The sequence below is a fragment of the Meles meles genome, chromosome 10 (genome assembly GCF_922984935.1).
Source record: "Meles meles chromosome 10, mMelMel3.1 paternal haplotype, whole genome shotgun sequence".
NCBI lineage: Eukaryota > Metazoa > Chordata > Mammalia > Carnivora > Mustelidae > Meles > Meles meles.
In genome coordinates, this window is record NC_060075.1 from 33,787,152 (window position 1) to 33,814,782 (window position 27,631).

Genomic DNA, 27,631 nt, shown 5'->3' on the forward strand with positions numbered 1-27,631 from the left:
TGTGCATTTCAGCAGCACTTAGAGCTACATATTTGTGCTGAGTCCATATGGGAAGTCTAGTCACCAGAAAATACACACTCATAAACAGGAAGTCTAACTACAGTAAGAAGGTGTTTTTCTCCACACAATAGAGTTCAAAGATGTGTCATCTATGTAATCTGGAGTAAAACCCAACACCCCCATTATTGTTGAGTATCCCTCTCTTCCCTCCTACATTATGGTAACTTATGATTATAGCATTACGTTTTCTAAGCCTGTTTGAACTTGCTTATAGATACAAACGACCTGCCCTTTTCATGCATAGCTTTCAATCAGTAAGCATGTCAAGGTGGGAGGAAGAATGGCAGGAACAGTAAGAGGGAAAAAAATCAATTTTCAGAAAGCATATGGTAACAACTGAATATTTAATCTAATTAGCCTAGAAATGCCTTCCTATTTTCAGCACTCTTTGCAAGGCAGTTGCTTCATGGTACAGAATGAATTTCAATAAATGTCATATATTTAATTTGATGGCTTATTTTTAAAATTTGTCAAACCAGGTCACTGACTCAGAATAGATTCATTCTGAGATATGACAGATGGATACTGCTATTGAATAGAAAGACTGACATTAGCTGGGAAGGTCTGGGCAGAAGAAAAAGTCATTCATTTAACATTCAACAAAACATTTACTGAGTACCTACTGTGTGTTAGGAAAAAATGGTAAATATTTGAACTTTATATTTTTTTATAGTAGAAAAAGGAGTGGTGCCAAAATAATTTCCTTGGGGTTAGTAAAGATTACAACTAAAATACTACTTTGGGTCTTTAATAGTACTTACATTTTTCACATTGCGTCAGAAAACTGCATTAGCACTCATTCAAATACTCATTCTGTAATGGTTATGATATTTTAGAACTAATTCAGATTTTTGAAGATGCTGTTTACTGACCCTTAGCAAAAACCAACTTCCTATTCTTCTGGAACAAAAAGGCCTTACATGGCTTCAAAGATTTCTTAGACATCAAAGAGCTTAGAGAGACATACAGTTTATGGGTAATGATTTAGGATTTAGTGAATCAAAAACACATGGATTAAATTTCCTTTAAAAGACCCTTAGGTTTAAATTTAAGAGCTAAAATGTGGGTATAAACACACATTGGTCTTAAGAAAAGCCAAAACTTATTTTTAAAGATAGTTTGAATTGTCTTGTGGACCCAAAACTTGGCTGGATTTTCCTTTCTCACATGATTAGACTTCAAAGGAGACAACCTTCCTTCCTTTAAACAAATTTACCCCACTTCTCTCCTTTACTGCTTTGTGAAGACTACATTACAGCTGACCCTTCAACAACACGGCTGGAACTGCATGGGTCTACTTACAGAGTACTGTAAATATATTTTCTCTTTCTTATGAATTTCTTAACATTTTTTCACTTTATTGTAAGAATACAGTATATAATACATGTAACATAATACGTGTTAACTGCCTAATTTTGTTATTGGTTAAGATTTCCAGTCAACAGTAGGCTACTAGTAGTTAAGTTTTGGGGGAATCAAAAGTTATATGCAGATTCAAGGGTCAACCGTATTTCAAAGGTCTCCAGCTTTGAATATTCTTCTTGATATTTTCAATAAAATGTTAAAAGTTCGAAATATCCATGGTCTATGGAACAATTGCAGTACTTTCCAGTTCCTTCAAGTCAATTCTTTTTTCTTACATACAACTTTAAAACTGGACTGGGATTTTAGATCCAACTATTGGGGAACACAGGATCACTTCAAAACAGGGAAAAGGCATGATATTAGTATGTGTACTGTTTCATGACATATTATTATATTTGCATTTAAAATAGTAGGAAGAAATACAGTACATATTCTTCTGTTCTAACACAATGGCCTTCCTGAAGGCCACTAGTCTGGGCATTTCACTGAGTTTTTAGGATTTAAGAAAATAAGTTAGTGTACAACCTGTGAGCTTTCTTTCCTTTGGAAAAATAGATTGCCATACTGATCTGATGGCTTCTAAAGGGCACTTGAAACCAGTGCTGTACATGCTTTGAATTTCAATGGTAGAGAAATAACAACTAGTGAAGTTCAGGCAGATCAAAACAAAACAAAAGCATGGTATTCCAAAGAGGGAGTTTATCCTGAATGAGAAATGAAATCTATACATAAAGTTACAATGAACTGAGGTTTCAGAAAGTGATTGCTTCATGTTAAGAATGAAAAGATTAGCCTTTAGTTCACAAATATATATAGCTTGATAGAAAGTATATTGATTGTTGAGTTTAGAAAAACAAGTACGTGTCAATGGATAATGAATTATCTCTCTCTCTCTCTCTTTTTTTAATTGCTAAACTGATTTTCTAGAGGGAGAAAAACCTGAGAACTCTAGAAGATAAAATACAAGGCAGAAGTGGCTCTGGGACTCTTTTTGGCCAAGCATGCTGCTGAATTTAACAACACCTGAAGGTGACACAGGGGACCAACTGGCAGGTATAGCCATGGCTAAGGATTGCAAATAGGACCACCAGAAGCCAAATCTGCCACACACACTTTTTGTCTCTCTATCCTGCACAGTGTTTTAAAGGATACTGAGTCAACATTTTAAAGTGGAGACGTTTTTGCTTCTGAAAATTTGAAAGACACTACCATAGGGGCCCACGATACATATTAGGCTTCATGGCTACTCTGATGATGCCAAATGCTGGTTGCCTCCTGTCAGGTGGGACTTTTTCTAAGCAGGCTGTTGGTCCCTAGTGAAATGGTTAGTTTCATTCATTTGGGTTACCTGTTGCAGATCTTTTTTTTCCTTTTTTTTTTCTTAATAATCTCCATGGCCCATGAAAGTCTCAAACTTACAACCCTGAGATTGAGTTGTATCTTCTACTGACTGAGCCAGCCAGGCAAGCCCCTTCTTTTTTTTTTCTTCCCCGCTTTCAAATCTTGATACATGACATAGGCAGGGCACAAAGGGGCAGGAAGAAAAGAAGAAGAAAATCCAACACAGGGGTTTAACATTGGAAAGGGAAAAGAAAGAAGAGAAAGAAAGAAGTGCACAGTAAACACAGGCTGCTTACATAGACAGCAACTGTCTCTTTTGCTGTCTCCAAATATTTGCTATGGAAGGGACTGGAGACAAAGGCTGTGGGTATTACTCTGAACAAATCCTTTTGAGCTAGGCTCACAGTGTAGAAAATAAGAAGGAAAACTGAACGGAGCAATAACCTTGATCAAGGATGGCATGCAGACATGGGACCAGGTGAATGGAGAAAAATACCATGATTTTGCTTCTTCCATATACCATAAACCGAGGGATGTGGGCCACTGCTTCACTGCCACCTTTGAGACTGCAATAAACTATGGCAGGCACTGTCCAGGTACTTCCCATAAAAAATCAGGGACTCCAAGTAGAGCTGTGTAGGCTGTGTACTGCACAATTCCAGGGAAAACAAAATGAGAATGGCACCCCCAAGAAGTACAAAGTAGAAGCCCTGCTCCAGATATCCACATAGCTCATTTTCTTATCTCCTTCAGATTCTAGTTCAAAGGCCTGACTCTACAACTGAATTTTTCAATTACCACTGTACCCTCTCTAATCCTTGACAGTTCTCAATTTGCTTCCTTGTAGCTCTCATCACCACTCACAAACACATTTTTATTTATGTATTTTATTTATTGTTTGCCTTCCTCAATATAGAACAGAGCATCATAATGTTAAGAGATCTTAGACTGTTTTATTCTCTACTGCTTTGCCAGAGTGCTCAATAAATTACTCTGAATGACTAAATCCTCAATCACATTCTTAAGAGTACAGGAACCTGGCTTTCTCTAGAACTTGTGATTCTCTGACCACATTTCATAACTGCTCTGACCATATTCATAATAGTACTTTGTTGTATTAGAAGAAATACATTTTTTGGGCGCCTGGATGGCTCAGTCATTAAGCATCAGCCTTTGGCTCAGGTCATGATCCTGGGGTCCTGGGATAGAACCCCCCCACCACCCCGCCTGTCAGCTCCCTGCTCACCAGGAAGCTTGCTTCTCCCTCTGCCACTCCCCCTGCTGTGTTTCCTTTCTTGCTGTCTCTCTCTGTCAAATAAATAAACAAAGTCTTTAAAAGAAAATATATTTAGGGGCACCTGGATGGCTCAGTGGGTTAAAGCCTCTGCCTTCGGCTCAGGTCATGATCTCAGGGTCCTGAAATCGAGCCCCACATGGGGCTCTCTGCTCAGCAGGGAGCCTGATTCCTCCTCTCTCTCCACCTGCCTCTCCGCCTACTTGTGATCTCTCTCTGTCAAATAAATAAAATCTTAATATATATATATATTTAAATATCTTTATTCATTTTATTTGTTTGAGAGAGAGAGACATTTTGAGATAGAACACAAGCTGGAGGAGAAACAGAGGGAAAGAGAGAAGCAGACTCCCCACTGAGCAAGGAAGCCTGATGTGGGGCTGGATCCCTGGACTTCAGGATCATGACCTGAGCCAGAGGCAGAAGCCTAACTGACTGAGCCACCTGGGTGCCCCAGGAGAAACACATTTTCAAATTCTATGGATAATTATATAATTTATATGACCCATACCCTCTTTTTTTTTTTTTAAGACTTTATTTATTTTTAAGTAATCCCTATACCCAACGTGGAGCTGGAACTCACAAACTCAGGATCAAAAGTCACATGCTCTACCAACAAAGTCTGTGAGGAGCCCCTAAATGGCTCATAGGCTCTTAATATGAATTCTATGGGCTCTAGTAGCTACACAATTAAAGAAATTAAAAACAACATGTATAACCTGCATAAATATACTTGTGCAAATTTACAATCATAGAAGAAATATGTATTCCTGGATATGCAATTATTAACTATTTTTTTCCACTGAGCTCATACCTCCTGCTACAAACGCCACACATGTGATTTTTCTCTCAATTACATTTTACAGCTTATAAAAACACTTTCTTCATTTTGTCCCTTGAAAAGCAAAGGATCTGTAGTAAGATTTTACTGGATGTTTTTATTGAAACAAATCCCAAGGGGAATATACTAAACTGTTAAACACAGCTGAAGAGATATCTGAGAATGGACTTTCTGATAGTAGGATAGATTACAAAATTACTCACAGCTCTTAATCTGATAACAAGAGCAGAATGCCTCACACATACGAATGAAGGCTTTTTCTGGTATGCTTTACCACAAAAAGAGAAAGAACAAAAAAGAGAACTGGAGAAACAGAAGGTGAGAAAAACTCTAGAGGGAAGAAATGTTACATTCATCATTATCACTAACCTAAGCATCCTAAGCTATGTTTCAGCACAAAATGCTTCAAATAGTTAACCTTTATTGATGGCTGGGGAGAGGTGCTGTTGAGATAGCATGGAGGCTAGCCTCAAACACAGTTTCCTTACCTATAGGCAGGAAAAGTTACAGTATTGATATCAGCCTTGTCTATTTTGTAAGGTTGTTGTAGTAACAGAAAGAGGATATGCTGAGAAACAGCTTGAAAATTTTAAGAGGTCTTTAAGTTCCATTCTTTAGATTTTTAAAAAAAATTTCTATTATTTAAATGGGATGATTTCTAATGTCATTTTCAGGTTATAGCCCCTTAATAATTATGGATCTTGGTTCCATTTTATATGAGTTATTTATCTGAATATCTAGACTGTAAACTCTTCAAGGGCAGAGATTTCATTTCTCCTTTTTTTTTTTTTAAAGATTTTATTTATTTATTTGACAGACAGAGATCACAAGTAGGCATAGAGGCAGGCAGAGAGAGAGAGGAGGAAGCAGGCTCCCCACCAAGCAGAGAGCCCAATGTGGGGCTTGATCCTAGGACCCTGGGATCATGACCTGAGCCAAAGGCAGAGGCTTTAACCCACTGAGCCACCCAGGCGCCCCTCATTTCTCCCTTTAAAAAAAATATTTCTCTAGTACCGAACACATAATATATGATGCTGAACATACAGTTCTTAGCTATTTTTGGTGAGACAAATGTGAGCCTGGCAGCAACTTAGTGCCAGTTAAGAAAAGGGAATCAAAGAGATCCTAAATTGACATTAGTCAGTATATTTATCATTCATTACTAAGAGGTTACTATTTATTTTGCATTGAGCAAAGTCCATGAGAAAATTGCCCTGAGGGCTCTATGTCAAAGACAGGAGTTTCAACATATACCAGAGAGGTAAAGAAGGTTAATTTCCTGGTACTTGAGTTTCTTCATATTTTCTTCCCTTAAGGCAGCACAATTAGGATATTTGGTATCCCATCAACAAGCACAGCAGCCTGAGGAAAATATTAGGGATGACGGGGAAAAGAAAGCATAGCTGGCTCTGGTGAGCCTAATGACAGCGAAGGAGAAACCATGAAATTAGAGTGGAAAAATGGGGGCACAGAAGGGTTTGGAAGCAACTCTGACATAACCAAGGGGACGGGATGAAGTGGAAGGGGTAGAAAGATGGGAAGTGTTCTGAATGCGTACGTGTACGGAGCCCTGTACTTTTCATGGGTGTGTCACCATAGGCACTGGTACAGTCACCTAGAGAAAGTTGTGTGTTTTCAAAGGAATAACCCTTTTGAGTTATTCACTTTGGTTTGAGATGACCACATTTGAGGAAAAGTTTATTTGAGGCTATTATATAGATCTGTAAAAGGAAAAAGTTGGACTATTATTTTGAATTTTTTTTAACCAACAACTAAGAAAATTGCCTTTTGAAATGTATTTCTTAGTCTAACCCACATCAAGACAAATTTTAAAAATATTGAGATTACAGAGGGACATATGCTTGTAGAGTCTTAAGGAATTTATTTGTATTTCTCCTGCTTAGAAAGGTGTCATTTTCCTTTTATTATAGTATTAAAAGTCACAAAAATATTATCAGTTTCATACTGACTTGTGTTTAATCTTGTATGTCTTTATCATTCAGATAAACCTCACACATTAATTCTGAAGGCATGGAGTACACATCTAATGTAAACACTTCCTGAGATATATAAAGAACAAAGCAATCTTTGAAAACACAGTACTCAGGAGATCATCTTCTACATGCTATGAAGTCCATCATGTTAAAATCAAAATATATTTAGGTTTATAATTTTAGGCTTATGCACAGTTAAGATTGAAACCTGAACAGATTTTCTAAAACACCAGTATATTTTATAGGTACTCACACACATTTTTGGTACTACAAAAATTTCTTAGGAGTAATAGAAGTGTTACTGATATTTTTCAGCAGTTCAAAAAGCATATGAACATTGAATACATCACAGACTTGCAGTGTGTGATTGGAACCAAAGCATCTCACTTCTGTTCTATTATGGAAGTTTACATATTAAAACAAAGCCCAATAAGCTTAGAGATAGAAAGGAAAGCTATATACATGTAAATTATCTAAGCACCACTTAACAGTTTACATAAAAACACAATTTATGTCCCTGTAGCACAAAGAAACATGATGTACAACATTTTCAGATCATCTTCATGCAGAAAAAATGCATTAGTCAGCTATAATACTTCAGCTATAAAGGAAAATAATATTTTTCTGGATCTATTTGCATGGCAATGTCCATGTGTCTGGCTGATGAAAACGACAGAAAAAAACCTCCACCCAACTCTACAAAATGCGAACAGTGTTCTTAAAATTCAGGAGAGGTTCCACACAGTCTATATTCTCTCTAATGTCAGTTTTTACAACCTCTCATATTCATTGACCATCTTAACTTGGCAATTATAGTACCCTGGTTATTTTGCCTAAGAGAGTTGACAGTATTTCAATCTGCCCCAGAGCTCCTCTGAACATTAAACTGTGATAAGGTAAAAAACACTGGGCAACTATTCATGGATGAACCACTGGAAATCTCTCCAAATGCCAAATTAGTAAATGGCTCTTAAAACATAAAAGATATGAAATGGGAAACCACACTTTAGAGTAAATCCTGTATTGGCAATAGTAGGTGAAAATACTTTCTTTCACTGGTGCTTAAATTATTGGGTACCTGTACTAGCTAGACTGCCCGACCTCTGGTTATAGTCTAGTTCACCTAATAAGATAGATGTCCTTCCCGCAGCCCCAGCAAAGAGATAAGGTAAGATTGAAAATGATGGATCACAAGCCCCGTGTATTTGCCAGAAATGTAGAATTCAGACCTTCACGGAAACACCTGCCCCTTGTTAAGATCCTCACGTATTACAGATAAAGCGGGTTGGGAACACGGAAACCCACGGGGCTCGAATCTTGTCTGCCTCATCACCCTAGGGCAGGGTGACCAAATCCCTTTTCTAAGGGCTGAGTCAGATCACAGTCTCAAAACATGCCCGGCCATAACAGTCGTACATCACCCCTTACTCCAATGCCCCTCTCTCTCTCCTGAGTCCTACAGGTGGCCGTCAGCAGCAAACCCCTAAAACGAAAAGCCCTACTCTAGTTTACACCTCTCCCCGGGCACATCCCTTCAGTTTCTGAAGCCCCTAACTCTCCCACCTCCTTAGTCGTGCCCTCTGAATAGCTCTCAGGTCCCTCTGGGGAACAAAGAGCAGAACGCTGGGGCCGGAGGGTGGGGTGCGGGGTCCGAAGCAAGCTGTAGCTTTACCTTGAGGCGTCCGAGAACCGCGGAGAAGTCAGTCGCGCAGAGACCACCCGCGTACTCCGCGCCTCGCTGCTGCAAGTCAGCTGTCGCCCCACATCTGGCTCGCGCCCTCCACTGTGTTCCGCATCTGGTCACAAAGCGCTCGGGGCGCTCTGGGCGGCGAGAGCGTCCGGGTCACCTGCGGCGGGGCCGAGCCGAGTGCCGGGTCCGTCAGCCGGCCGCGTTCCCTCCGCCCCTTCTCACCCGCGCGCTACCCGGCGGGTGACTCAGCCGGGCATCGGCGCGCGCGGCCCGCGGCCGCCCCGGGCGCGTCCAGGCGGGAAGCACGGCCAGGCTACCCGACCGAGGAGCTCTCCCGCCTGCCCGCCCCAGCACGTGTCCGTCTGTCTCGCGCGGGGTCGTTCGCCTCGTCCGCCGGTCCTAGGACCGCTGAGGTGGGACTGGCACCACCCAGAGGGGGAAATCGGCCCCCGCCCTTCCTGCCGCCCGCGAGCAGCGCCGGTCCTGGCGGGGGTCGTGTTTCCTCCCGCCCCTCTCCCGCCCCCGCCAAGGTGAAACTTTCTAGGTGGAGAAGTTTTCTCGCCGGGTCTGCGCGCTCTCAACTCCCCCAGCCGGGGCAGTTTGAAGTTAGCACAGCGGGAGATAAGCGAGTCCGAGTCTCCCCCTCCTGGTGCTCGCGCGGCGAGCGTCAGCAGGCCCGCAGGACGCCAGGGGCGCCTTTCCGCGCACACTCCGCGCACCCCCGCGCGCTGCCAGAGGGAAAAGCGCGACGCCCAGTTCCCAGTCTCTCCCACGGCTGACTTAACCGCTGGGCACCGAAGCCGGGTAGAGAGAGTTGGACACCACAGAGACAAGGAATTCATTGTCAGAGATGGAGGTAGGAGTGGATGGAGAATTGTCTCAGTGATTTCATTATGCAACCACTATCCCCTACTATAATAACTCAGATTTCTGAGGAAGAAAAACACAGGAGTTTAGCCCTGAGGAAACCTCAGCTTCTTTCACTTTTTTTTTTTTTTTAATAGCGGAAACAGGCTGATTAAATAACTAGGCAAACAGCAATGAACAAGCAAAACAGAACAAAAGTTTAATTCTTGAGTGTTGAGATCCCATGATTAAAAAAAAAGGTTGTGGGGGCCTGGTGAATTGTATTGGGATTGTGTCAGAATAACTTTTTTATACTTCACATGTCTGACTAGCAAAATTGACATTAACCTTTGAGAGAATATTAACCCTCAAAGGTAACAACCTAAGGAACAGCACTGCCTGTTAGGTCTTAACATTCTCCTTTCTGACTTGCATAAGGGCTTGTCAGAAAATGGTATCGTTATTGAGTCATGGGACAAAACAACACTTACTATGCAAGTTCGGGAATTATTTACTACCGAATGAAAAATAGAAACATATAATAAGAATAGCTGTCTTTTTCCTGAGAGCTTACTATGTGCCAGGTACTTTCTCAGGGACTATACACAGCAATTTCAATCCTCAAATGTAATTATCTCATGACTGCCCAATTTTATGGAAATTATTACATAATACTAGAGCTCTGCATCGAACCATTCACCATTCGGCAGGTGAGGAACCTGGGTGCCTAAGAAGAGTTCCTAAGGGGATCATGCAATTGGTTAAAGAGGTGAGGTTAGAACCCAGCTCTCAAATCCCAGTCAGGTGTTCTTCATACTATGCCAAAAGGCTGAAGGCTGACAAGGCTAAATAAACAACACAGCCCTACTGAAGATTTCCTGATATCCCATGGTTATTGGTTATCTAATGATATTGGTTACATGGTTATTAAGTGCTGATTTACAGGTTGGACAGGACTGGTCATTTTTATGGACAGATCATTATAGATTTGGAATTCAGTACCAGTTTTTTTAATCTTCCCAATTAAAGGTAAATAAACTAATGAATTCACACACAACCTCACACACACAATTAACCATAGTTGTCCAAAGGAATGACTAGAGTGCTGTTTCTGTTTCCTGGTTTCCATAGCAATATGTTAACTGGATATTTAGGTTGCATTATATAGTTACCTTAACAGGTTTTCTGAGTTTGCATGCCATGATAAAAACATAAAAGAAAAAAACTTACAGGTAAAGTAGCAGAAAGACACAGAAGAGCCAGTACAAAATGGAAAATAGATTATAAATCCAAATAATGTAATATATATTTTCAGCATTGAAGTTTCCTAGTTTCTAGTTTCTGACAAATTTCAATCCAATTTTGAAACTGTATTAAAAATTGTCATTTTGATTTATTAGCCATGAGTAAATATTTTATTGAAAATAACCAAGAATAGCATAATAAAATTATCTGAGTGTGTGAATATCAAATAATGAGTTTTTACATACTATGTAGATAGGTTTGATCAGGGAAAGGGTGGGGCATCATTTCACATATTTGGAAATGGATAGAAACAGACACTTTGAAAAGGCAATAGGAGCTCTACAGTTTAGTTTTGGTTTTGTGGCCAACTTTAATTGTTGCTGTTTAACTTTCCTTGGGTCATGGCATGGGTGACACACTGTATGATGAAATTCTCTCAGTATTTTCCTAACCAAACCAAACTCCTGCGGCCAACACTGTTGGCTGGCTAAGCCAGCACCTGTTGTCAACCAGATATTCCTTTGCCTGCTTCTACTCTTGGGGCTAGAGAAAAGAAATACTTGCTTTCCCAGATGCCTTTGCAGCCAAACATGGCCCTGTGATGTCATTCTAGCAATGAAGTTAAGCTAAAGTCTGTTGGGGACTTCTGGGAAAGAGTTTAGTTTTCTAATTAAAGATATCTTATAAGCTGGTACACCTTCCTACTTCTTGCTTTCTTAATTTCATATATATAATGCCCAGGAGAGAGCTAGCCATCTTGTGACCATGAAGAGAAAAGTTGGCTCTGACATTGCTGAGTTACAGCACCAATGTCAGTAGACCCCTGTTTCCAAATTTCTTATTTTGTGGAAAAATACTTGTTCCAGACACTGTTAGCCAGGATTTCTGTCACCTGCAGCCCAAAGCATTCAAAACTGATCTATCCCTCAAATGGGGAGCAAGACATCTCCAAGACTGAGTTTAGAATAGTGGTCACGAGTGTGGATTTTAGGGGGTGCCTGGTGGACTCAGCTGGAGAGCATGTGACTCTTGATCTCAGAGTCATGAATTCAAGTGACTCCTACTTAAATAATAGGAAAGAAAGAAAAAAAAAGAGAGTGTGGATTTTAGAACCGGACACCTGGGATTTCAATCCCAGTTCTGCTGCTTGCTGGTTGTGTAACTATAGGCTGGTGGCTTAAACTGTGCCTTATCTGCAAAATGAGGATAATAATAGGGTGATTGTGAGGATGAAATGAAGAACTGTAAGTAAAGCACATGGAATAGTGTCTGGGGAAATATAAGTGCTCAAAAGACATGAGCTATTCTTACCACATATTTGAGGATAACACAGTGCTAAACTATAAACAGAACCCTGTCTCTTAACCCTGAAATAGGCCTAATGGTAGCCATGGTCAAGACTGAGAAGAAGGGGGTGGTATCCTTCTCTATATATGTAATATCCTTTCTGCTCTCCCTTTAAAATGTTAAAATTTGGATCTTAAAAGGCACTCTTTAAGTTTACTTGCTGGTACTGTATTTGAAACAAAAAGGAAAGTGATCTTTTTAGAAGAGGGGCTTCATGCTGGCAAACTGGAGGGCAGGAACCACAAACATGTAACAGGCCCACAGAATAGTTGGAATTGTGGTAGACAGAACATACGTTCTGCAGTTTGCTGTCATCTTACCACCTTCTCTTGTAACGCATCCACACTACTTCTGATCTTTTTTTTTTTTAAAGATTTTATTTATTTACTTGACAGAAAGAGATCACAAGTAGGCAGAGAGGCAGGCAGAGAGAGAGAGGGAAGCAGGCCCCCTGTTGAGCAGAGAGTCCGATGTGGGACTCGATCCCAGGACTGAGATCATGACCTGAGCCGAAGGCAGCGGCTTAACCCCACTGAGCCACCCAGGCGCCCCCACACTACTTCTGATCTTGATTCAACTTTCTCCTGTAGGCATTAGGATTTGTGACTCTTACAGAGTATTAATTCTTGGATTCACTCTCTCCACTTTCCCTCCTTCCCCAGCCCCATTGCCCCTATTATTGTGCCTGTGGAAATGTCTCCACAAAAGGACAAAAAGAATTCAGATGATAGTTCCTCAACTCATCTTTGTGGGAAAATAGAATTTGGGGATGTAGGACTCATTTTACCTTTTTAGAGATACCTCATGTACAATAGAATTTTTAAGATTCTGAAAACTCACATGGAAAACCACAACAGAACAAAACAAAAATAAAAACATGCTTTTTTCTTCTTAATATCTTCAGTAACAATCTTCTGTAAAATTAATAATAGGGAACACACTTTGGGAAACCTTGCCACAGGGAAAGGAAAGCCAGATATGAAGGGTTAGAACAGGGCACTTTCAGTATTAACTGCTTTTGTGTTAATTTGTATTGGTCATTTGTTGGTGGCTGGGTCTCTAAAAATAAAACATGCAATGTTATCTAAGAATATGACTAAGCATATTCAATATTGAGGACAAGTACATGACTGCTAGGCTCTTGAAGCTGTAAGTGTCATGATTTTACTCAGAAGCCTATGAAACTGGACACAGAAAAACAAACAAAAAAAAATTGCCATCTCCAACAGGGTGCTGCAGTTTTATTAGTGATTTGGCTCATTTTCACATCGAGCTTATTTCTTCTCTCCTAAAATCAAGCAAAGGAACAATGTATTTAGCTCTCATTTATTAAATGCCTGCCATGCATTAGTCATGTGTTTGAGTTCTACTTATGTCTTCATAACAAAACTCCAGGATAGGAATCATCCTTCTCAGATTACATCCAGGGAAATGAGGCTCAGAGAGATCAGGTAACTTATCCGGGGTCATACCTCAGACCTAAGTCTCTCTTTGCAGAATTCCTGCATTTCCCATTGTAACTCTTATAAATTGTTCCTGGTCGTCTGGAGAATGACGTAGTCATTTAACATGGAACAGCAGAACTTAAAGCTTCTTTTTATTTTCTTTTCTTCTCTGTACACAAAGTCAGCTGCAACTTAAGGCATAGTCACCCCTCTAGTTGTTTTACCCTTGAGGACTGGATATTGCCATGCAGAATAAAGGTGTTGGTACTACCTACATTGTCCATCTGCAAAGCACTGCAGAAGTTGGGTGAGGCAAGGGTCCTGAGCAGTCAGGGTGGCCTAGGGCCTGGGTCGTAAATGTGGAACTCAGACCTCCTGAGTGTGAAGAGGTACTGTAATGCTCTCTCCAATGTTTTTGTTTTCACAACTCTTCAGCCCTTCTTTGGGGACATAGGATATGCGAGAGAGAAAGGGAGATTCAGGAGTCTTAAAAGGTATGTTGGAGGGTCACTGTCTTCTCTGAAGGTGAAAAATAAAGGGAAAGACTTTTAGAAAGTCCCAGAAGACTCTTAAAATTGTTTCTGCTATCAATACTTTTCTCCCTGAGGTTGTGTTAATTTTTCTTTCCCTTTTTCCTTTTCTTTTACCTTATGGTGAATTGCTTTTTTAAAAAAAAGCATTTTGGTAAAGAAAAAAATGGGGATAATCTTTCATTTTTATATAGTATAATATAGCATTATTTCTTTTTTTTAAAAATAGTATTATTTCTTAACTAGCTTATCCATTTCCCCTCAATTTAAACAGTTTGGCACTAATAGAAATGGATTAGTCCTGCTTGGGAAATAAGGCACTGAAAAAATAAACACTTTTTCTTTCATTGATCAGCATTTCTTTATGGATAGGTCTTTAAAAATGCATATGTGAGTATATGTGTTTGTGTAATTACAACAATTCTAGATTTTACCACTAAATGATTGCTTTAGCACTTAGCCCCTGTGCATCAATTTCTTCAGCTATAAAAACAGTTCCAAAGTTGAAAGAAATTATTTTTAAAAATGAAGTATCAACAGTTTTACTGGAACCAGTCCATTTGGAGCAAACATACCAAACAATTTACTAGTTGTTTGTACACAAAAGGACATTAAATTAAAAAGAAAGTACTCCAGTGTGTGGTTCTTATTAACTATTGTCTTGTATTAGATCCAAATATGATAAAATTCTTATTTCTATTTCAATGATTGGCTGATTTAATAATCAACTTAAGGATGATATGTTTGATGAGTCCAAAAGTAAATTAGGCACTTTAGAAATGGCTACAAAATTTAACAGTTTAAGAGGGAATATATAGGTCTTAGCGGCATTGAAAAATGATAGAATGAATGGTTTAATTAGAATCACTCTAAGTATTACAGGTAACTAATGTATTCTGAGGTATAACAAAGATGGTTCCAACACTCTTGTATTGGCGAAATTTCATTGTTTTGTCTAACAACTTCAGTGTTTAAACATAATTACTATTGATATATGTACACAGAAGAAATGGCAGTAACTCTGAATTAACCTTGGTGTACCAATGTATAGTTTAAAAAACTAAGATGGCTGACAAATTGTGACCAGTCAAAGGTCATGTTCAGAAAGTCAGTGGTGATGCAAAATGCTTTGGACTTCCAGTTTGTTGGTCTACTATAAACATTCCTGCTTTACTTACTTTGAAAAAAATCCGACCAAACTGTCCCCAAGAGGCAATTGCAAACTAACCTCTGACAGAACTGTCAGAGCCAATAAAATCTTCTGCAAACTTTATGCTTATGTTGAAGGAACTTTCAAGGAGTGTGTAACCTGAATTAGAAAAGACATCTTTTTAGAGCTTTCTCTGAAGTAACTCGGCCATCTGTTTTGGCCCAGGCTCCCCAAGTTAGAGCTGTTATCAAATACTGCTGGCTCTCCCATTGCTACTGTTAACAAATGGATTTGTCACCCCAAAGTTAAGAAAAACCAGATGTTTCCTTTGTTGTTCTATGTTCCGATGGCAGGTCAAGACCATGTTTGAACAGCACCGGTGAAACTGAGATTCAGAAATTGAGATCTTATTAGTCTGGTCAATGAGGTCATATGATTTAGGGCCATTTCAAGATTTAGACTGAATTTCAGTATTTGGCCATCTGTACTTATTGGACTACCTCCAAATTAATCAGTTCTTTATAAATATAAACCTATATTTTATGGGAATCATAATTTATATGGAAGCAGTTTTAAATATGGAATAAAATATTTAAACATGTCAGGTCTTGTAATCCATCAGTTAATTTCTTAACCAAATGTTTATTGAGCCCATAGCATGCGCCAGGGAAGTGTTAGTGTCTGAGGCTACAAAGATGAATGAGAGGTAGTCTTTATCATTGAGGAATTCATAGTCCAGCATGAAAAACCAGCATGTAAGCCAGCAAACCCAGTATAATGAGGCAAGTGCTGAACACTGTTAGGAGAGTGTCACAGACTAAGTTTTGGGATCAGGAGGAGGTGAGGAAACATTAGAAGACACCGCAAGGAAGGCCCCATTTGAGCCAAATCTGAGAGCATGAGCAGGAATTTGCCAGACAGCTATATTTGCAAGGGGATTGAGGTGAGGAAACGAATTCTTAGCAGAGGGAGCAAGCACAGAAGCAGGAAATAATTTTATATTCAGTGTTTTATAAGTAATTCAGAACAGTTGGGGGCACAAAGTATTTGGGGGTAGGGCAGGAAATTGGAGCAAACAAAGTAAATAGGATCAGAATATGAGGGAACCTGTATACTACACTGTATATATCTGTATGATATATCTGTATGATAGGTGATAAGGAGTCACTAAAACATTTTAAGTAAAATAATTAGAATTTTACATTTTAGAAAGGTTTAATGGAGGGTTTGGAGCAGCATTAGATTAGAGGCAGGATGGCAGAAGGGACAGCTATTTCTTTAATGCAGGCAAGCAATATCATAAGGCAGGGCCTGCCCAGATGCAAAACAGGGAGGAAAGTTTGATAGACGTCTTGGGTATGGAACATACAGGACCACTTAGAGGTTATAGAAATTGAGTGATACTCAGAAAGGTTGTTTTTTGTTTTATTTGTTTTGGATTGTTTAATGGAAGTCTGACACACATGATGCATTCATCTTGGACTTACTGAGTTCGAGGTGGAATTTTTACATAATGAATTGTTAGAGCTCTGATCACCAATTACCCACAACGCACTTGCTCCCTGTGTTATTTGGGAGCAAATCTCAGGCATTGGGTGATCTTTTCTGTATTTCAGAATACATCTCTCCAAAAAAAGGCCTTTTAAAACATAATCACAAAACTTTTTACATCTAAAAAAATAGTTAACAATTTCTTAATATTATCTAAGTAATGTTCAAATTTCTAAAAAACATAATAGTAAAAGTAAAAATACTGATAAGCCAGATTATTGTCTACTTGGTCACGTTGAGAACTACGTTTTTCAGTTTCTCCTTCTTCATGTAATTTCAGATTGGATTTGGCTCACTGGAAAGCTGTGTGTGTTCTGGAAGGCAGAAGAGAAGCAGTCATTATATTCTGAAGGTTATCATTGAATGCAGGGGTGTTGCTGAGTGCATTTGCTCTTCCCTCCTTCCTGATGCTGGCCTTACCAAAGGTGACTCCAGGTTTCCATCAGACACTGCTGACAACTCGTAGAGGTGGAAGTCATAAAGAGCCAATAAACTTCCATAGACTTCGTGGTCCCACATGCTGGCTTCCAGAGCTCCCTGCAAGTTCTGACTCATTTGGGACTTTCCCCTTGCCTTCAGCAACATTTTTCGGATCTTTATCTTCTTAGCTCTTTCCAACATTGAGTAAGTACTAAGCCATATCATAAATTTCTTCTTTTATATCACTCCTAGTGGTTCTGTTTCTCTGACTGAATTTTTTAAAGCTATTACCAAAGTCTATTTTCAGACAGAGCTCCTTAAAAACCCTGTATTCTATGCTCAAAACTTTTACCACTTGAAATTGTTTTCATTTTCAGAGTCTTTTCCCCCTGACTTCTTGATTCCTACCCAGTGATTGGTGCAGAACAATGATCATCATGTGTTCAAATGGGAGAAATTGTCAGGATAGCTAAGACAAATTTTAAGAAAATTCAATATGTGGTTTTTATGCTGTTGGAAGAAATCATTACTATTACTTGTATGTGAACATTTTAATAAAATCTAGTGTTCTAAAACTATTTGGGCTAGAGAGAACCAGGCATAAAAGATCTCAGGTGCCTTGGAGAGAAGACCAGGGCAGATTATGGCAGGATAAGAGGTTTTCTTCCTGCTGGCCATTCTTGTGAAGCCATTCTTGGGGTGAAGTGTGTGGCATAGAGGATCTTGTTGAAAGAGTAGCTGTGTAATGGAGTTTCCTGATGCTATTGGTTCAATGAGGCACCTGTCATGAGAAGGTCAGGAACAGAAGTGAGTGGGAGGTACTGTTTAGAACTCCAGATTAAGCATTTGGGTTGCTCTTCTTGGGCCACTCCTGCCCTGGAAAGAAGGTGGAGTTTAACCCCAAGGATGGTAACGAAGAGGTACTGACTTCGTTGTCAGAGGTGGGAAATGAGATTGACCCAGAAAGGTGTATGCTCTGGGGAGACCATTCTTGTTTTTGTTCTTCTTTTTGTCTTTCTTCTAAAACCAGCAAAGGAGAATCTGGGTTTCTTTTACTCCAAGAAGTGAATGGTTTTTAAAAGGGGGTTTTGGTATCCTGGCCAGCAAAGGCAATGATACTGGCATTATTTATTCTTTCAGTGGAAATAACTTACTTTCTTATAGTTGCATGGCATAATTTAAATCATTCTTCAAGGTCCCAACCTAATTCTGAAAGGCTTCCATGACTGGTCCTCTCCCATCCCACCCTGTCCCACACCCTGGACAGCCTGACAAGTTGCTTCATTTGTTTTCTAGTGGCACTTCATGCTCCTACGATCGCACATCTCTCACTATATTACAATCAGCTTTGTTTTTGTTTGCAGCATAACCCAATGATATATTAATGTGTGTGGGTATGTTTTTATCTCCTACTTATAGGAAAGCATTGAGGCAAAGAAAATGAGAAAAGCTGTCACTGAGGGCAGGGGGAGGTGGGAGGTCTTCCTCTCCTAGGGTGTTGTATATTCAAATGGGCTGATTTGCTACAAATGCAGGATAACCCAACTTTACATTTGCTTGGTTAGGGAAGGCATCAGAAATAACACCCTTTCAATCCATTTGCCTAAAATCCTTGATATCTACTTATTTACAAAGTTTTAAAAGTTCAAATGTAAGTCTGGAAATTGGGCTGTGTCTTTTGAATACCACTCTGCAGGTATAGCAGGAGTTAGAGATTGTGCTCTGTGTGCAGAGCCTTCATATGAAACCTACTTTATGGGCCTGATGACCCTCGACCCATGCTGTGTAATTAGTCATCTCTCTCTTCTCCTGGGAAACAAATGGGATTAGCAAACTGTGACAGTGTCTGTTATTCTTAAGGAAGTCACACTGAGATCATGTCTCCTTCCCAAAGGATATACTATACATACTACAGAAAAGGAGAGTCATGAAATATATGCAAAATTCTTGTGACAATTTTCTCTTTGTCCAGGTAGCATGCTTGCTAGTTATTTTCTATTAGGTATTTGAAAAGTATACACTATTTAGTGCCTCAAATGAGGCAAAAAAGTTGGGATTGGATGTGTCCACAAAACCTGTCACAAATAAGGTGAACCATGTAATTGGAAGGATCCAAAAAGCTATTCTCATGGGCCTGGAGGAAGAGAGTTGTGCCTGGATGTCACCCAGGACTCACAGTTATACCTATCCCCTTGGAAACACATACTGATCATGGCCATGGCCCTTGGCTATAGGTGGTGAGAAGCTCTTTTGCTACCCTCAGACCAAATGAGACATGCCTGCAAGGGCTCCTGGACTGCTCAGAGAGATGAGATCACGTCAGCCTGTGTTCTGTCTCTTGGGGTCTTGAAATTACTTTCTCACTATAATTAAAAGAAGTGATTTGAAACCTGGCCCAAGAAAGATCCCTAATTTTGGCAATATTCTAAAACACGTAGCAAGGGCTTGGGTTTTGAAACACTGCATAATCCTTCTGGACGGCAGCTACCCACAATTGCTGCAAAATCTTTTGCCGTCCTGTGAGTCAAGTCCCATGAACCCTATCTGGGACTTGGTCACTGGGCTGAAGGATCTCCAAGAGAAGCCCACCCTGAGGGACTGGATACAGCATAAGGTCTTATAGGCCAGAACAGCTCAAATGAAAGATTTACTTGTTTACCAGATAGTCAGGCTATCTGAATTGAGGTTGAGGAAGGGAAGATGAGGTGAAAATTAAGAAGCAGCACTAAGTGTCAGGACTGAGGTATGAGGCCAGGCCACATTTGAGGCATGAGCCAAGAGGCCAGAAGGTGGATAATGGACATTTTTGTTACCTCTCACCTGTCTTCTTAGGTCCCTTGTTTTCCTTTTTCTCAGTTTACTCTTTCATTTTTGGTAGAGTACTTCCGCCTGTAGCTCCCTAAAAAAGGGTTCATGTGATGAGAATTTTTGAGACTGTGTGGACTAAATGTATTTTTATTTATCCTTAATCACTGATGAAGTCTGTGTGACTATAGAATTCCTGCTTGAAAGACAAAGGTCTGTTATCTTCTAGCTCCCCTCTTTTTCTTGAAAAGATTGATATTACTTTAAATCTGAATTTTTCCCCTCCTGTTCATTTTCGTTTTCTCTCTTGCGGGACTCCAGAATTGAGATGCTAAACTTGCAGGATTTATCTTCTGATTTCTCATATGTAATCTTAGCACCAACAAAGAGGCCAGTGTGCACAAAGAAAAGTAAGTGAGGGAAACAGTCTCAAATATATTTGTCCTAATTGTTCTAAATAAGTCAGGAGGTCTTAATTTAGTAAATGATTTTTGACAAATCAGTAGAAAGAAGAAATAACATTTTTGATAAATTCAGTAATTTTTCTCCCTTGCTCTGAATATGACCTATTTCATCTTTAGATCTGAAAACTTTGAGTGAGTCACTTAACCTGTGGATTTTTATTTCCTGGATATAAAACAAGAAATTGGTTATATGTAATCTTTCATATGACATTTGGCCCTAAAAGCTCATCTTGCATTGAGTAATTTTAATACTCATTACTACTCCTGGTACAAGAAGGCCAGGGACACAAAGAAAAAGTGAAACTTAATCAGTTAATACTGGTACTCGTTCAGCATCTCTGGGAGAAGAGTTGTTAGAAGCGATCTATATGCATCACTTATAGATTCTGAAGTTCTAATGGTTGTCATATTCAAAGAGAGAAGATCACAGATGGTACCCAGACAATGTGGTTTTCATTTGGTGGATATAATATAGTTATGATCATTTCAAGTTAGTAAAGCATTTGGAACCTTAAACGTACAATTATATGGCATAGCTCTCGCAGGCATTACATGAGTACTTTTAGTAGTAAAGCTATATGGAATAAGTTCTTAAAAACAAATCCAGTCTCAGGAGTTTGTACCTAACCCTTTTAATGTACCTGTTGCAAGCTAAACAAAGAACAGTATTTACACTGACCTGTCTATTCAAATTTATATTCTATTACTTGGTCTCTACACTCAATATGTTTTGGACTTTTATTTTTTTTCAAGATTTTATTTATTTATTCGACAGACAGAGATCACAAGTAGGCAGACAGGCAGGCAGAGAGACAGAGGAGGAAGCGGGCTCCCTGCTGAGCAGAGAGCCCCATGTGGGACTCGATCCCAGGACCCTGAGATCATGACCTGATTGAAAGGCAGAGGCTTTAACCCTCTGAGCCACCCAGGCACTCTGTTTTGGACTTTTTTGTGTCCTATGTCTTTTGTCTCTGTTACCTGGAATCCTTCCACTGCTACCCTCCCTTCCTCATGTCACCATGTCATCAGACTCCAGTTGTCAAAATCATACTCAGGCACCAAGGCCCTATATTGAATATTTCCTTGCTCAAGCAGCCTTTCCTGATTCTCCCAAGAAACTCAGCTGTTTTCTCCATTAAATTTCATAACACGTTATTTGTACCTTTTTAATGATATTATTTTATTCTTCTTGGAAATACACCTTCCTGTCTGCCTTTTACATTGTAAGCTTCCTGAGGGCAGAAACTTTCTTGCTTATCTGCATATCTCTTGATATACTCAGTAGGAGACTCTCAGCAAACTGTTTTTGAAAGAATTTCATAAAATACACCTGCAGGCAAAAGTCTGTGGTCAAAAAAATCAACAAAACCTTCCTAATGTTTATAGGAAAACCATGTATATGCATCCTTCTTAAAAAGAATTATATCCCTATATAAAGCTATTTCCCATTCTTTCATAAATGACTGTCATCTTTTCTATTTCACCTTTATTATTAGCAGAGACTTTCCATGTTTATCAGGTTTTGATGACCAAGATTCTTTTCCCTGGGTAAGTCATTAAAGTTAAATTTGATATTCCTTTGGAAAAGTATGCCGCACAACCCCCACAACCAAACAAAATAACCCATAAGGTTATACTATTAGCTTTGAAACAGCTTTCATTAGTTAGCTGGCTTAAAACTTTCTATAATGTTTTGAGTGTGTCAGTCCACAAGAAAGGGCAAGCCAGGTGACTGGAAGCCCAGTTCCCCTCTTTTATTAGCCTAGCTAGGATAAATGTCCTAGGTAAAATTTTCCAAACATTTATTTTAACTTTCTTGTCATTTAGAAAACCAGTGGCTTCAAAAGACCTAACAGGATATTTTCCTATATCTAAACTTTAGTTTGACCTTATTTGAAGGGTTAAAAAAAGCCCTTAAGGAGATTTTTGGAAAGATTACTGATGGAAGTTTGAGCTAAAAGTCATCAGTTCATATTTCATTAGTCCTCATGCTGTTTGTGGTTAGTAAATCTTGCTCTGGACATTTATCTAGTCTTATGAAAGTAACAACAGTCTTGGCTTTATTTCTGTATTTTAGCTTCCATTAAACTCGGACTTAGACCTCTTCTTCTTCTTCTTTTTTTTTTCAGGCATAGGTTAGATGACCAGAAATAAGTGTAATGTTAAAATTTTTCTTTTGTGAAATAAGCTTATTTGCCTCAGTAAAGGACCATGATTATATCTCTTCGAGTATTTGGAAAATTCCTCTGAACATATGGAATGTATATAATGAATTTCTCCAATGAATAACAACAATGCAAAAAAACTTGGGATTTTAAATACTGTCAGGATGTTTTATGTCATACCAAAAATGTTAGTTCTAACCATTATTTTTATTATTTATTCAGCATAACAACTCGAAGTTCAGAAAGTATATATAATATATATGCATATATAATTTATTTCATTCAAAGAAATCTGATATGTGCTATCCTTTTCTGACATATGAATTGAATAACTCTTTTTTTATCTGCTGTTTTTTCAGATTTAATCTGGAAACAAATTACATCAAGCTGGGTGCTAAAAGTCTATCTGACGAGAATCTTTCCAATTTTATTTTTATATTTAGATTTATAGATAGAGGATTACACATCAGTCACATTTCAAATAGAACTCGCAATTCAAAATAAAGGGCTTCTTTTCATGTTTGTATTAGTAATGTGGCTTTGCTTGTGTCGAATATAGGATAGTATTCATTTGCCAGTGTACAAGCCACTAAATACCCAATTTTCAGATTAACATTGAATTTCCAGTGCTGCCTGTTTGATGTCCTCACATGGCTGAAACCAAGTAAGCTCCATATTGCTTGATTGTAATGTTTATCTGGCTTCCTGCCATGTAAATGGATGTATTAATACTCAGTTCTTGAGAGTGTTGTGAAGTTCTGTTAATTAATGTTTATAAAAGCTTCCTGAAATTGTCTGCTGAAAGATATTACATGAGTTAAAATTATATAAAAAGCAAACATGTAGAGCACTCTAGAAATTGTTGCTTAGCAAAGATAAAAGTGCCCTGAATATCTATTAGCTGTGTCTGAATCGATGACTTCTGGTGTCTTTAATTTATTACAGTATTTTATGACTGGTACATAAAGATGACTTAAAGATGCATCACCTTTTTTTATACTGAAGAATTCTTTATGAAATTTTGGTCAGAGAGGCTTAGGTAGAACATTTGTCTGGTGTTCAATCAGGCAGAACATTTAAATCAAAGATTTCATAACATGTAAAATGTTAGCTAGAAGATTCATTCTTATTCTCAAGTGGATGCACCTGGTAGGCACTCTGGTTGTTCCCAACATCTAATCTACATTTCTTTTCCATAGCAGTAGAATGCTTACTTTTTTCTGGGCACATGGCCATTACAGATAGAGTCTATGTATTCTCTATCTTTCTTGTAACTGGATTCGACTTGTGATAACTAAGTTCCAGCCATTACGATATGGGCAAAATTGATCTATGAAACTTCTAGGTTGTATTCTTAAAAGGAAGGTGTGCCTTTCTTTCTCTATTCTTTTATCCTGCTGCTTAGAATATAGATGTGGTGACAAGCCACCCTGGACATGTGGGTGAAGAAAACCTAAAGATGGAGGAACAAAAAGACAAAAGGAGCTTGGGTCCCTGAATAACTCATATTAGAATGCCTACCTGTGAATATATTTAAGACATAATTAGTCTTGATTATAAACCACTGACTGTATCTTAACTTATGTTTATCTTTTCAGAAAACAAGAGGGAAAAATAGTGATACAGTTTTCAAACTTTACACCAAAATTACCCACTCATGGACCAGGTCTTATTGAAAAATCAACTAATATTTATGTGCTGGGTACACTAAAAAGTGAAACAAGATGGGATTGGGAGGGAGACAAACCATAAATGACTCTTAATCTCACAAAACAAACTGGGGGTTGCTGGGGGGAGGTGGGATTGGGAGAGGGGGAGCGGGCTATGGACATTGGGGAGGGGAGGTGAACCATAAGAGACTATGGACTCTGAAAAACAACCTGAGGGTTTTGAAGGGTCAGGGGTGGGAGGTTGGGGGAACAGGTGGTGGGTGATGGGGAGGGCACGTTTTGCATGGAGCACTGGGTGTTGTGCAAAAAGAATGAATACTGTTACGCTGAAAAAATTAATAAAAAGGGAAAAAAAAAAGTTTTAATCTGGGGATAGCACTCCTCATCCTAAAATGCATACAGAAAATTTTTTTAGTTGTGCTTCCTTAGACTGGGAAACTCTACTTTGACTTCATCCTCTGACTTCATCCTCTGAAAGCCCCAAACATTATAAAAGTAGTTAAACTGAACAGAAAATATTTTAATTAAAATTAGACAATTCTGATATATTAGGCAGATAAACTATCCTGACTATCCATTGCATGCTCTCCTACTCTGTTTCATTCTTATGCTTAACAGCTGAGTGGCTTAGTGGCAATAACTGGTTCTTTTAAAGGGTAAAACCCAACAGAGCTGAAAGTATATTATTTTTAAAAAATAGGTGATCTCCATTCTAAATTCTTTCAGTTTTCACAATTAATTTGGAGTTCAGGAAGGTGATACTAACTATATCAGATGCTCTTCCGGTATAGTTTTCATTTGTCTTAAGTATGTTTTGTTTTCATGTAAATGGTAAATATACCTTAAATTTTTTGACTAAATGTTTATGTCAATGGCTCTGTGCATATAGCAAAATAAACTAAAAAGCCAAGTATTAGTATAAATACATTTCTGGTTTATTTTACTAAATAAATATAAGTGACATGTTCATGATATTTACATTCTTCACAATTTTTGGCTACTCGAAATTCATCTTTACATCTGTACCCTTTTATTCCCAGAAGATATGTTTTAAGACCCCCAGTAGATGTTAAAGAAAGATATTACATGAGATATTACCTAAAACTGCTGATTGTACTGAACCCTATATATACATTTTTCCTATCTACATCTTTCCTATCTATGATAAATTTTAATATATAAATTAGGCAAAGTAAGAGATTAATAACAATATTAAATAACAAAATAGAACAATTATAACAGTATACTATAATAGAAGTTATGTGAATATGGTCTCTCTCTCTCAAAATATCTTATTGTAATACACTCACCCTTCCATGTGATGATGTGAAATGATAAAATGCCTATATGATGGGATAAATAAAGTGAAAGAAGTAGGCATTGTGACATAGTGTTAGGCTACTACTGACCTTCTTACAATACTTTTGAAGGAGGACCATCTATATCCAGAAAACAGTTGACCACAGATGATTGAAAACATGGAAAGCTAAACTGTAGTTAAATAAGGTAGGAGCTATGTATTTACATTTCATTAAGCATCATTAATTTCTTTCACTGAATATAATCTATTGCTGTGTAACAAACCACCCCAAAACTTAATGGCTTAAAAATGAAGCAATTATTGGGGCGCCTGGGTGGCTCAGTGGGTTAAAGCCTCTGCCTTCAGCTCGGGTCATGGTCTCAGGGTCCTGGGATGGAGCCCTGCATCGGGCTCTCTGCTTGGCAGGGAGCCTGCTTCCCTCTCTCTCTGTCTCTGCGTGCCTCTCTGCCTACTTGTGATTTATTACAAATAAATAAATAATCCTTAAAAAAATTTTTAAAAAAATGAAGCAATTATTTTGCTCACAAATCTGACACTTTCAGAGGGACAACTCATTTCTGCTCCATAAAGCATTGTTAGGACACCTCGGTTAAACTTGGACGATCTACTTGTAAAATGGCTCACTAAAATGTCAGGCAAGTTGATGCCAACTCTGAGCTAGGAGGTCAGGCAGGGCTATAAGCTAGTGGCCTTGGTTCATTTCCCTGTTGGCTTCTCCAGGATGCTGCTTGAGCTTTCTTCCAACATGGTGACTAATTCCCAAGAGTGTGTACTTGAAAAGACAGGAAGAGGAAGCTTCTACTCTCTTAAGGCCTAGGCCTGGAAATCGGCACAATACTATCTTTGTCATGTTCTATTGGCCAGGCAGTTACAGAGCCCACTCAGAATAAAAGAAAAAAAAACAAAAAACGGTCATAAATCTCATGAGTCTGACCTCATGAATGTAAAAAAAAAAAAAATTGTGGCCATCTTTAAGTATTCTCTATCTCATCTCCAGTGTTAAACATTTTACAGTTAATAATGATACAATAAACAGAAAGAAAAAAATAGTTACTATAACAAGCAGTAGCAGTCACTCTTCCTATGAAAAAGTGACAAAATATCCTGAAAAGAAGTAACAGAATAGATTGATGAGTGCTTTGGAAATGTTTAGAGTCTTCTCTTCTGGTGGTTCTAATGTTTTTGAGCTCATGGTATGTGGCTGAGTGGCATAATTTTTTTGTGGCAGTATGTGGTAGACATACAAGATTGCTGACCTGGTATCTTCTCTTTCTTCCTAAGAGATCTCTGAATTTGTGTATGTCAGCAATAAGAAATTCTTTCTTCTTGGGGCCTGGGTGGCTCAGTGGGTTAAAGCCTCTGCCTTCGGCTCGGGTCATGATCCCGAGGTCCTGGGATCGAACCCCACATCGGGCTCTCTGCTTGGTGGGGAGCCTGCTTCCCCCTCTCTCTCTGTCTGCCTCTCTGCCTACTTGTGATTTCTGTCTGTCAAATAAATAAATACAATCTTTTAAAAAAAACATTTAAAAAAATAAATTCTTTCTTCTTTATCTTCAGGTAAAAATTCTCGCTTCCCCTGACTCCCTTGTATCTTAGGATTACCATGAGACACAGTTCTGACTAATTCATTGAAAACAGAAGTTATTAGGTACTTAATGCAGTAAAACACTCCAAGAGGAAACCTTTTTTTCTTTTGTTATTTATTCTTTCCTTGTCTTTCTGCCTAGATTGTGGATGTGATGTCTGTGCTGCAACAGCCTTGTGATTCAACAGTGGTTATCACATGGAAGAAAGCAACATGTTAAGGATTGTTGGGAGGAAAGCTGAAGTTTGAGTCCTTGATGGCCTTGTGGAGTCACTATATTATATAATAGGGAGTTCTATACAGCCTACTCTAGATTCCTTGAAACATGATATAAATAATCCTATATGTGGTTAAGCCACAGCAATTGGTTTTCTGTTGCATGAAGTCAAATCCAGTTTCTAACTGAATTACCGCTCTAAAAAAGTCAGCAATAATTGTAATATAATCACTGCTTGAGATTAACACTGTATTACAGAATTTGTAAAAACATTTCCTCTGTTCA

The 27,631-nt window shown here is 38.6% G+C and overlaps 2 protein-coding genes across 4 annotated transcripts in view; one reads left to right on the forward strand and one right to left on the reverse strand.

The window, feature by feature from the left end:
* MET (MET proto-oncogene, receptor tyrosine kinase) overlaps window positions 1-9,141 on the reverse strand; it is a 118,023-nt gene extending 108,882 nt beyond the window's left edge. For 2 of the 3 annotated variants that reach the window (XM_046020761.1, XM_046020760.1), the window contains exon 1: window positions 8,568-9,141. The gene's annotated coding sequence lies outside the window, so the exon portion shown is untranslated. The remainder of the gene's footprint in view (window positions 1-8,567) is intronic. The other variant, XM_046020759.1, reaches the window with a different exon arrangement.
* Window positions 2,427-27,379, forward strand: LOC123951503 (WAS/WASL-interacting protein family member 3-like). The gene is made up of 4 exons (XM_046020252.1): window positions 2,427-2,478; window positions 8,574-9,441; window positions 16,980-17,323; window positions 27,272-27,379. Exons 1-2 carry the CDS (start codon window positions 2,427-2,429, stop codon window positions 9,362-9,364), a joined length of 843 nt encoding a protein of 280 aa, XP_045876208.1. The 3' UTR covers window positions 9,365-9,441; window positions 16,980-17,323; window positions 27,272-27,379.
* The last annotated feature ends 252 nt before the right edge of the window (window positions 27,380-27,631 follow it).